Genomic DNA, 12,420 nt, shown 5'->3' on the forward strand with positions numbered 1-12,420 from the left:
CAGGTCTTTAAAAGATTATTTACTTGTTAACAATGCTTTGTTGTGTTTCACCCCTTCTTAAAGCCTCTGCATCTCCACTCTGTCTATTGCTGGAAGAATTACCCCGCCCCTGAAATGTTTATTAGCCCCTCCACCTTAAACATCTTCCCGCTCTAACTCTTGCTGAAAATAGGAATTGCTTACCATAACTCAAAAAGCAAACCCTTTCAGTTACCGCCCAGTCCCTTAACATCCGTCCTTTTAGAAAAATGCAGAATCCTTACTGCTATTAGAGATTTAAACCTGTACAAGTGCCCAGGCCCTGATGGTTTCATGGGAAGAGCCTACAGAAATGTCTCCACTAAGTAATGGCCAACAGTGAAGGACATGTTACAGTCATTTTTAGAAACTTAAAGGGTGTCTCCATCTATGGAAGATGCTAATATTGTGGTTATCCGAACACATGACAAGGAGTGCACCTAATGTGAGGCCTGCAGAACATGTTCTGTAACTGTGTAACTTGTAACTGGTAACTATGCTCTGAAAAAATTGCTCGTCCTCATGTAAAGCGCTCTGATACATCCGGGTCAAGCTAGCGCTATATAAAACTTTTCAAATAAAAATAAAAACATTTTAAAAAATAATTTACATGAAGATTTTTGCAATTGGCTGTCATTTCGTTTACCCGCCACAATTCAAGAGGACTAGGCAGGCTTTGTTCAGAAAACATTCATTTGATTATGTCCATTGATTAGCTCACCTTGTCAGAAACGTAAAAACGATTAGGGCGACCTTTGTGATGCTCAGTGCCAAAAGGCTTTCAACAGGCTGTTTGTGATTCGCACAGTCTCCCAGCTGTTAGAGTTTTTCAGAGACACTAGACGGGGTTGCCTGCCTCTTTTTCTATTTATCCTTGTGACAGACCCCCTGCTTATGAGATTTTACTCAGACTTGGCCATTACAGGCACAACCCTCAGAGGGGAAGAACACAATATCTCATTGTTTATGGAATATGTTCTTCTCACTACAGGCTCCAGAGCACCCCCTGCTGTCATTCTAGGGACACTGAAGAAATACAAACTGGTCTCAGGTTACTTGATATATGTTGTCAAATTTGTTACTGAAAATTTATTTTTCAAAGGAAGAGATCATTACTGTTTAAACTAAGGCCACCTTTTAGATTAACAGTGTCACAATCAGAGACCTGGGAGTATGGTTGACCTCTTCAAGAAGCAGACTACACACAGCTAATGGCCCCTCCTGTTTAAGGATATAAATGATGACTTGAAGAAATGAAAGGATATGTCTTAGCTAGACAGAATTTTGTTCATCCCTAGGTTGCACTATTTTTTCAGGATCTTCCTATTAAAATAAGAAAGAGGGTCTTATATTGCACTTATATAGATGGTTTGACAATGGAAACCCCAACTTGGTAGGGTAAACTGCTACAGGCTCCAAGAGATGAGGGAGAGTTGGGCTTTTCTAACTTGTAGGATTACTATGAAGCAGCTTAGGTGTGCATAGTCAATGAATGGTCTAAAGGAGAAACTAATAAACACTGGCTTTATATGGACTGGGCAGTTATTGGGAGACCACTGCGGGACTTGTTAATGCTTCCGAGTAAAGATACACCCCCGGAATGCAAACAATGGGGTATGGAGCACACAGCCTGGCATATCAGGACACAATTTACCCAGGTGCATCGTGGTCACTCTTCCTGGTGGGTATAGTCCAGCTTTTCGCATTGCCATTGCCCCTCCTTGTCCACTTGTGTAGCATTTTCTAGGAGTGGATCACGTGAAAGCGTACATGCAGGAGGGAATGTCCAAGATGGACATTGCCAGAAGAAAGGAGCCCGCCATCTTGTACAGCACACACATGTGGATCCAGTTCATCCACAACAAGCACTCACCAGTCCATCTAGCCCATACACATTGGCAGCATCTTTCATACATATCCCAGACATGATAAACACCAAGCATGCCCAGTTATAGAGTTCAAACTGGCCCTTGTGCAGGAAAGAGCCTGTAGACGGTCTCTGCTGAGGGTTACAGTTAAAAAGCCCTTTGTCCCAGACTATAAACATGTAGCAGTGACCATGGGGCCAGATGTAGGGAATCCAGATTTACCGATTCTAAAATACCGAATTTCACCGATGGGATGTAGGTATTCATTTGGTATTTTTTACCGAATCTGTAAGATTCGGTAAATACCGAATCTGTATTTACCGATTCGGTAAAATGGGGAACACATTCAAGGGTGGCAGGGTGTCACTTTGACACCCTGTTGCACTCCTGAATAGTGCATGGGTGCACATGTGGCGCACATACATGCCCTAAGGGCATGTATGTCTGCCACATGGCACTGTTAAAAATTGCAAAAAATTGCTTTTTTCACGGTTTTCGATATTTACCACCAACTTGTAGTTGGTGGTAAATAACGAATCCTGAAATGAGAAAAACAGTCATTTGAGTGCTCCCTACATTGAGGATTCGGTAATTTACCGAATCGGTATTTTAAGAATTCGGTAATTTAACGATTCCTTAAATTACTGATTCTGTAAATTACCGAATCCTACAATTTGGCCTCCTACATCTGAAAAGCCTAATACCGGTTGGTAACGGCCGAAATTCTGTAATTTCGGCCGTTACCGACCGGTATTAGGCTTCCTACATCTGGCCCCATATAGCCAGGGGTTAGAAAGCAGTAGCCTCCTCGCACCAGACAACAGAGCCCAGGGTTGATACTGAAGAGAACTTCAGTGGGTTCCTAGAAGTGTAGAACTCACTGGAGAAAAATACAAAGCCGTCCAAAAAATGTGCAAAGGCTGGGTGGCACATCTTCAAACAACAGATGACATTTGTCCTAACAATGGTTCTGGAATCAGGGTGACCTGCCTCAGTGAAGCGGGCACTACGCTAACACGTACGATGAAAATTAAAAGCTGGTGTGTTCCTCTGTGGCTGTAAAATGGGAGATAAAGGCTCCCACAAAGCCAGGTAATTGTATGGTCGGATCTTGGTGAAAGAGGCTTACCAAAAATGCAACCTTGTGATATCTCCTGTAAGACATCACCTCCCAATTTTCAAAACAAATGTCTTCAGCTCAGTTCTGGCCATCTTTGTTGCAAGGTCCTCATGGCTCTTACTGTGGCTTGCTTCCTCAAAAAACCTCCATAATGGGATCCATAAGATGGCTTACTCTTGTCATGTCGCCTTTCTGAATAGAGCAGGGAGAGACCTTCTTGTCCTCCATGACTAGACATAGGAGCATGCTTGCTTCAAAGAACCTAGCTTGTTGCCTGTCTTCGAGCAAGCAGCAACTTCCAAAGTCCTGCTCCAGGACAAACATCCCTAAATAGTGATTACAGTAAACATATCTGGAAACCCAGACAAATACATTCTACCAGATCAATGAGTAGTAATGATCTCAAATTAGAGACGTCCTAATGGTGCCAGGTTTCGAAAAGCACCGCTATGGCCCTCCAGAGTTACGACACACCATCCGGGATTCTCTTTACAAAGGAGAGGTGGGAGCAGGCAAAGACTTCCTAGAATGTATATTCCGAGGGGGACACTGTAAATTTCCAAAGTGGGATCTGCAATTTCCAGAATGGTCCCAGTTCTGACCTGAAAGACTACACATTGCCATGGGGCGTGGATTCCAGGAATGACGGACAGGAGGTTGAAAGGACGGATACATTGTTTCTGAATAGAGCTGCAGGAGGAGTTAATAACAGCATAAAAGCTGTTACGGTGTGTGATTTGTTAATCAGCAAGGCTATGGAATCAGTATGTATGGCTAAACGTGGATTCCCTAGACCACCACAGTTGAGCTAAGAAGCACTGAAATGGCAACGCTTCATTGAAAAGGACATGTCTCTAAAGTAACCTGGAAGGGGACCTCTTTCTTGTGCCAAATTCCCTGCCCCTGCTAGGAGCATTCTACATGCAACACACATGCAAACATGAGTATGCCATTCCACACAACACGACAAGAAACAACAATATCTCAATTGGTATCATTAGGGGAGTCAGTTCAACCAGTATGTAAAATACATTATGAGGAAGGAAGGAGGGTGACTCACGACAATTTTTTCAAATGTGCACATGGCATCATATATTTAGGCTCAAAGTTAAAAACGATACAGTTGTAACAGCACTGTAGGCATAGAATACATAGGCAGGCCAAATTGGACTTGGTGCACAAATGTGCTTGTGACGCATATAAGTGGCGACGCAAGTGACAAAGTCAAAACAGCGAAAGGCGCACGGTGACAAAATGTGAAAATATATACAAGAGACTGTGTGGTTCAGCACAAAATAATTTACAATGATTGCATGAAGAGTGATTGAGCGATTTAGTTTGAACCACACGGAGTTAGGGCGCCGTCAGTTGCGCTGAGAGGTCCACACAACACAACATAAATGGGGAGTGAGAAGATTCTATACACAAAGAGTTGGTGGACTTTCCTCTCTAGGCTAAGGTAAAAGTATACGGACTCTTGCTAGATTCTCAGTTGCACAATATAAGTTTCCTCCTAGTGTGGTAAGGGAGAAAGAAATATCCTCTTACTATTGGCAGTGGTGCACATTGAATGTTCCTGTTACCATGTTGAGCCTTGGGCTCCCCAAGTCAAACATCAACCAAAACATGAAACACTTTTGCTCGAAGTGAGCTGGAAGAGGTTGGCCGCTGATGAAAAATACAAGGTTAGTCAACGTAAAGTAATGAAAGCGTGGGGAAAATGTCAGTCGAGTGCAGTGAATTTAATCCCTGCAACTTCAGTTTGTAGCATAATTTCGCCATTTACCTCTCCCTATGTAATAGAGATTTAGATTTTTGTCTTACCTCCATTATTGTACTCTTCAGATTCCAACTACATGCCAGACGGTTTAACTGCAACCACCATACCACTCCGGTCCCTTTTTATTTAACTTCATAACTGAAAGACCTACTTCTTTGACTCCACCGAGAATATTAAAACAGCTTTTAATTAAAGTTTTTTCCATTTAAAAAGTATCCTTGTGCTGGCATTAAAATATAATCCCTATTGTAAAACAGATGAGCTGTTTACTTACGTATGTACGTAAACGAAATACTGGCTTACTTTTCGTACACTCAGTGATTATACGGTTATTGCACAAATGTTGGTTTTGTATTTATCTACTGCACATGCAGTGAATGTTTGCATTTTAATAGGCTGCTAGTTTACTTATAGCTTATATATATGCCAAGCCTGCACTGACTTAAGAGGTAGGCTGGTACTTAAGTGTAAGGTTAACTCCTGACTTCAAGTCATCAGGGATCACCAGATTCCATTCGTGATCCTTTCTTTTACAAATCAATCTTTAACATGTCTGTTAACCCAACTAGATCTGCTGAAATGAACAAAGACTTAGTATACATTTTAGAAGAAATGCACAGGACTGGAAAATGCTACAAACAGGGCTACATCTACTAGAAAGCAAACAATAGAACTCTAACCACTAGTATATGTAGTAGACCTTTGTACTTATTACCATTCCTATGTGATTTTAGAGTTTATCTGTTTGTATCTTTCCTTGAGTGACTTTACAACTTGTACATGTGAAATTTTTTCTTGTTTATATCTCTTCTTTGAGTGACTTTAAACCTTGTACATTTGCAAAATGTTTTTCTGTTTGTATCTCTTATGTAACTCATGTAATCCAAAGTCCTTATGTATCGCAACTGGTTCTTTTGTAAAGCACTCTGACACCTTCGGGTATTGTTCGCGCTATATAAAATTGTATTAAATAAAAATAAAAATAAATAAATAAATATATCTCTATGTATCTGGCATTTGATCGGGTGCATGTATGTGTTGTTTGACGAGTAAAAAGACTTGTTAAGTCCGTTCTTGACAATAGGCACTCACTTCTTATTACATAAAGAGTATAAAAGCCCCAAATCAATTTCCTCAGATCCAGGTCCCGTGTCATGTGACGTAATTTCCTGCAATGCAATAATCAACACAAACTGCATGTGATGCTATCAGCAGGGCCGGCCCTAGGCATGTGCAAAGTGTGCACCTGCACAGGGCCGCCAAACCCCAGGGGCCGCCACGACGAGATCGGAACAACTGTCTACTGGATCGTGTTGGCAGTGGCGGCCCCTGCAGGATTTGGCGGCCTCCGCCCGGCACCGACCCCGGCAATGGCAGCGTTGTTGTTTATTTCTTGTTGTTTAATTCTAAAGGTTCAGTTTCACAATCACATGTCTTGCGCAGCCCACAGCCCAGCCAGCCTGCCAGCATGTTTTGGGTCCCTGGGCCGTCAATTATTCTTAGCCCCTCTGCTCTGCCCACGACGTACTATGACGACGCGTGACGGCCCTGGGACAGCCCCCGCGCCGCGCGCTGTGCGCAACTCACTGCACCCCACCTAATAGCCGCTAACGCGTGGGACGTCACAGTGTGGTCACGCGCCAGTCCCGGGGTCGAGAAATACGCCACCGTCACCGTCCGAGTCCAAGAGAACTCCGTCTCCGACTGTCTGCGGCGCCGCGCCGGCCCGGCGGCACTATCTCTGTCTCTCCCCGGCCCGGGCCGCCGGACCAGCCTTCAGAACGCCGGTGAGACTCAGACTGAGACTCGAGAGTAGAGAGTCTCTGAGAATTAAATTATAGTAATTTTAATTGTGTGTTGTGCACTGCAGGCCTCGAGTGTGGGTCTTAACACATCATCAGTCTAATGTGCCATTTGACACCCACACCTGCACACACAGCCAGGAGTCAGCTTTACATCAACCACCAGCGCAGCGGAGGCGGGTCCGTCCCTTATATATTTGGCGCCTTCTCGTCCTGCCGTGTCTGAGCTTCGCCTCCTAAATACATTTCCGTGGGTGCCTTATGCTCTCGTTAAATTTAGAGCGCAGTCTGTCCCTAGCTCCGAGTCCCTTTCAATGATAAACTATTGGTGTCACGCCCTTGGATGTAAAATAATCTGAGTGACCTTCGACGTGTGAAAGAAGCACAACACATTTTTTCAAAGTAGACCATGCTAAGTTTGCAGCAACGGCCCCCCGCAATGCTTTATGGGGGTTTTAGTAGGGCTTGTTTTAATTGGCATTAAATACGGATTTTCTGTCGGCAATTTCCGGTCTTTAGTAGTCATCCTATGTTGTTGACAAGTGTTTTGGATGCCGCAGGTAATGTTCCAAACATAACTACTTCCTTCAGGCTCTTTAGAACTGGATGTTGGAAACTGATCTGTTTTCCCGGAAGTTCAGGTGCTGGAATTTGTATCTGTCTATTTATTGTGCAGTCCTTATTTGCAGCTGTTCAAGTGTTAAAGCTAAAGAAGAGCATGGCAAGGGGACAGGGCACCTTTGCCTCAGCGCTTCCGCGTGCTGCAGTAGTGCTGCTGCCTGTCTGATCATGATCGCGCCGAGCCGACAGTAAGGCCTGTGCGTCCTGTGTTGCCACTCGTCTCTACCCATAAGATTATTTCCATCTGGCAAGTGGCAAACAGCAGCGCCTTCCACTAGTAAAGACACACATGAATATATATGCAACAAGGCACAGGCAGCTCATTCCGACACAGCCCATGTATTCACAGGAGTAGTACCAACCAAAATCATACACAATCACAGTCCCAACATAAAAAAAGCATTAGTAAGAACAAGCGCAAGATTTGTATTTTACGTAGGAAGCTCAGCGAGTTACTGCTTTCATCAAGACATTCTTTAGTGAGATAGGTCTCAGGTTACCACCTATACCTGCTTAATGAATTATGAACCATCTTTAAGGAATTGCATGGATGGTGGTAACTGCAAGGTATAAGTTTAGAAACAGTGCTTTTTGCTCAGTATTTCATTATTCAAATTTTGCCCAAAAGTGTTCCTTTAGTAATAAAGACGCATTAGTAGTAATTTTGCTTTTATACACTGTTATTAGTTTAATTACTTGTGTAGATAATTCATCTAGCATTCAGACAGTGGATGTGAAGCTCTTACATTCAGGGATTGGAAAATTCAAAACCTGCCTTCAGTCATCTTTTAAGGACTTGTGTAACCGGCTGCACACATGTCACTTTTTCCTCCTGTAATGCAACGTGTGCAACCTCATGTATTTTGTTTGCTCACAATTGTCACTTTTGCCAATTGTAACTTAACGTTTGCTTTTGTAATTTGTTCACTTGTAATTTTCTCCTCATGTTTCATTACTGTTCATAGCAGCGCGCGTGCCATCATTTTCGCTTTTTTTTTCCAAACAGGAAGTTTTTTTTTTCAAGGGCCAACAACAATTAAAAGAATGATTTGAGCGGAAAGCTAGGGCTTATGGCAAGTGTAACAATGTGTGTGAATTATATGAGTGCACAAACCATAGATTGCTTAAAAACAACAAGAAAACGGCGCCTTGGTAGAACACCGCTGCTGGCATAGTTCCTTCGCCAAAACACATAACATTTCAGAGCCAACTGGATTAGGTCTTTTTTTTTGGGGGGGGGGAGGCAGAGCAGATTTTTTGTAAGGACGAAAGGCTTCCTATCTTGGATCTCACACTGGACGTGCTCCTTGTTGTTTTTGCAGCCCGCTGGGGTATTGGTACAGTGCCCTCTCACCAGTCTAAGGGAGACAGGCAGCTGCTAGCTGGTGGCAGCTATGACTAGTGAGTGGAACTGGGGGGCTTATTTACAAGCCCCTTGCGCGACCAGTGCGTTACTTTTAATATGGGGAAAAGTGGCGCACCGTCCGGACCCCCCACCTAAGCTCCCTGCACAGGGCCACCATGAGCCTAGAGCCGGCCTTGCTATCAGTATGCAAACCAGTGGTTTTGAAACCCGAAAAATACTACTTCTTTTTAGTCACAGAAAACGGACACGTACTTACACATCTCAGCTCTCCCACTCACCTTGTTAAGGTCCTTGTGGGCCTGCTTGACTTTAGATTGGTCGGGCTTGCTAACAGGCATGGTTGAAAGGTCTATTCCGGGTTGGTTTCCCCTTGCCCCAAACAATTATCCCCTTATCCTCAACTGATTCTCTCCCCTTTCTCTTCCTGTCACTCTTTTTCCTTCTCTTCTTATACTGCTTGTTCTATTCCTCTCTCCCTCAAACTTATCGGCGCATTCTCTCCCTTGCTTGCCCCATGCAATCACTGTTCTCCTCTGTCCCTTATCCTCCCCAATCCCCACTTCACTTTTGCTGGTCTCTTTGCCTCTCACTTGCTGCGCTTCTCGTCTCTGACCCACTCAAGCACCCTTCCTTCCTCTCCTCCGCTCGCGCTCAGTGACCAGAGGCGGTGATTTGTAATAAGCAGCGTTCGCTCGTCGCCATGGTCACCGGGCAGCGGCACCTCTTTTTTTTTTTACACCATTGGCTGTGGTTGCTGTCCGTTTTGAATACTCCCGCCCACGTGAAGCTCCGCCTCCTGCGTACACCTTAGCGGCGGCCATTTTAAAACCACACAATACAAGAGCATGAGATGAGACGGTGCGGCCAAGTGAAGCGCAGATGTCATTTTAAAGGCAGAATTTCACATTTCAGCGCTCTAAATGTGTTCAAACGCACACCCACACTTCACACCGGAAAAGTGGACATATGAAGAACTTTCACGTTTACCAGGTCAATACGGGGGAGCAGCTGAGCCAGTTCAGGTTTTCCTTTGCATTCTAGTAGCCCTAATTTTATTGGCTAAAGTTAATTCTAGTCTCAGAATGTAACAACACCAATCTGGACTGGTTCAGCTACTCACACAGTGGCCTGGAACACTTGAGAGCACTGGATATGGACCAATCTGCTGGATATTGGAGACTTTCTTCATTACCTCCTTCTTGGCCAGTAATGCAGCAAGTGTAACTGTGAGAACGCAATAGAGAAGATCTGGACATCTTCGCAATCCTTTCTTGGTATTTGAAATTAACAAACTCTCTCCACCTGATGTGACGTGTGGGACAGATGCATGGGTAGTGCATGGTGAAGCAGGGTGAGAAAGGTGGAGATGCTCAACTGTAAGTGATACAGGGTTTTAGGAATAGGAAACTGTGCGTGGAGTTGTGTGGAGAATTCAGGGTAAAATCCTCGGTGGGGTTATGGTGACCACCTCACTGCAGGTCATTACGGACACTGTTTCAGAGTTCTGAACGTTTCACGGCAATTCACTGTTTTCTGGCGTGTTAGTCTTAGTAGTTAAATGGGTGCAAGAGAAGGCCAAGACACTATACTAGGTGATCACACAAAAGTTCAAGAATGCAAGCAGTGTCCGAAATGACCGGGAACGAAGTGGACACCCTAGGGTGGTTTCTATTTCTTCGGAAGTATGGATACACAGGTCCATGTTGAGTGTGTGGAGATATAACCAGTCCCTCCTGTCTTGGTGTGGCAATCCCATCACACTGGATTCTCCCAACATTTACAAATTACATTTTGGTATAATTTCCCAAAAACAGTCTCAAATACTTGATCCTCAAATCCTGGGGGAGCATTGTTAATAAATAAGCAGGTAGACTTTTCCTAAAGTTCTGTGTATTGATGGCCGGCACTCTTTGTTGCAAGTCTCTTGCATTAGCTTTTTTTACTTAGCATACGTATTTGAGTTTTAAGACCATTTTAAAGTGCGCTATCATATCTGGGTCATGTCATATTTGTTAAATTGTTGTCATGTTCTAACAAGAAAATCCAACTATTTCAAAAGGAAAATAAAAGGATTGATCCTTGTCTTTTATTGCTTTTCTAACTCTTGAAGGATGATGTTGGCGAAAGTTCACTCTCCTATTCAGGTTGGTATAATTATCCACAGCAATGTGGCAATTAGTACTGAGTACCTTGCTGAGACAAAGTTAAATTCCTGTCTAGTAGATGTCGCATCATCGTCTTCCCAGGCGCTTGAGAACCACAGTACTTTCCATTGCTCCACAGATGCTGATGCTAAGAAGGTGGAATATGAAGCCCAAAGCTGCTGGCTGGAAGAGTCTGTCACATGGGTCTATTTCCTCTCGTGCTCCTGGCTGCTGCTCCTTCTCTCTGTTCAACTCCAAAATAACAATTGTCTGCCTGAGGGTTTGCAGCTGCCTTTTAAGGTGACTCTTCAGCTAGTCCACTTCAGGGTTTTCATCTCTTTTCTGTTCCCTTTCCATCATGGCTGTTCCTTTCTTGGTTTCTTCCTGACTTTCCCAATCCATTATGTCTCTGTCATTTGGTATTTGATATTATTTCCTGGAAGAGGCACGGTCAATCACATCAGGAGGGTTATTGCGTTATTCAATCACACAAATGTACAACAAGCACCGCTCTGACTGATTTTGCTGGATGCTCAAAAGGCGTACAACCGTGTCTCAGGGGATTTTCTTTGGGCAATGAGTGTGGGCTCAATTAAATCATGGGCTGGTTTAGCGATATTTATTTTGGATTTTTTTCCTTCTTTTTTATGAAGTGCAAATTAGTATTTATTATTTATGTATTATTGAATTCTTATAGTTCTGTAAATTCTAAGGATGTAAAGCAAAATATTATTTTATACCTCTCTCTCCTTTTCTCCTGCTTGTAACCTGCATTCTTTTCTTCTAATTGACTTCCTGGTAACTGCTTGTCTTGCTTTGATTGAAATGTATTGTGGGAAAAAAATAGCTGGCTTAAAAAAATCAATAAAAAACAACAAAAAACAATGACTGACCATATTGTGATTCCTCAAGTTTTTTATGTTTTGTTCTTGTGTTTCAAAAAAGGGGGAAAAAACGAGAAAAAAAAAACAAAAACCTGTACTGATTGACTGACTAATGAATAAGTAGTGCCTTTTCTTTCAAGCAGTGGTCATGTGCTGTAAATGACATAACATCCGGATCTTAATTGAATATTACTGCATGTTGATTTTATCATTGCGATGGCGGCCAGCCCGATCGGGTTGTAGGCCTACGGCTGTGTAAATTCAAAGGTGTAATAAAGGTTTTTAGAAAAAAAAAAAAAAAAGAGATGGGGTGACAACACATTGTGATTATTTCTATCTCCTTTCTTGGATATGGGCACGATAACCGGGTGCAAAAAGGTCTTTGGTGGCCCTGTCTTACAGAAGGCATTCAAAACGTTAGTCAGGAGGGGAGCTCAAAAGTCAACATTATCTTTGAATAAATCTGCAGGAATCCCATCAGGACTGGGTGCCTTCCCCGCAGGGCACCTGTTTATAACCTGCTATAACTTCATACATTTCAGTCGTCATTCCTGCAGCATTTACCATTGCATGTCCTACGGTTTAGACAGCAGAAATGTTTAATGACTTCAAATAGCCATACACCACTTTAAAGCGCTCTACCAATCTATCGGGGGCAAAAACTGTAGCGATCTCTGTCTTAGTTTCATTATTAAAGAAAGGGCTATGTATCCCTTTTCAAAACAGCCTTGAATCCTTCAGATTACTAGCTACTATCAGGGACTCACAGGCCTCAGATCTGATCTCACTTTTTCTAGTCGCAAGTGCTGATCTATAG

At 43.2% G+C, this 12,420-nt stretch overlaps 1 protein-coding gene across 2 annotated transcripts in view; it reads right to left on the reverse strand.

The window, feature by feature from the left end:
• The window catches only part of CFAP141 (cilia and flagella associated protein 141), a 104,460-nt gene that overhangs the window by 32,823 nt on the left and 59,217 nt on the right, over positions 1 to 12,420 (reverse strand). The window contains exon 1 of one of the 2 annotated variants that reach the window (XM_078671107.1): positions 8,854 to 9,236. The exons of the other annotated variant lie outside the window; for it this stretch is intronic. Within the exon in view, the coding sequence (XP_078527233.1) occupies positions 8,854 to 8,913 (60 nt within the window). The 5' untranslated portion in view covers positions 8,914 to 9,236. Of the gene's footprint in view, positions 1 to 8,853; positions 9,237 to 12,420 lie in introns of those variants that run through there. 2 annotated transcript variants of the gene reach the window in all.

Source organism: Lissotriton helveticus, chromosome 12 (assembly GCF_964261635.1).
Source record: "Lissotriton helveticus chromosome 12, aLisHel1.1, whole genome shotgun sequence".
NCBI classification, from domain to species: domain Eukaryota; kingdom Metazoa; phylum Chordata; class Amphibia; order Caudata; family Salamandridae; genus Lissotriton; species Lissotriton helveticus.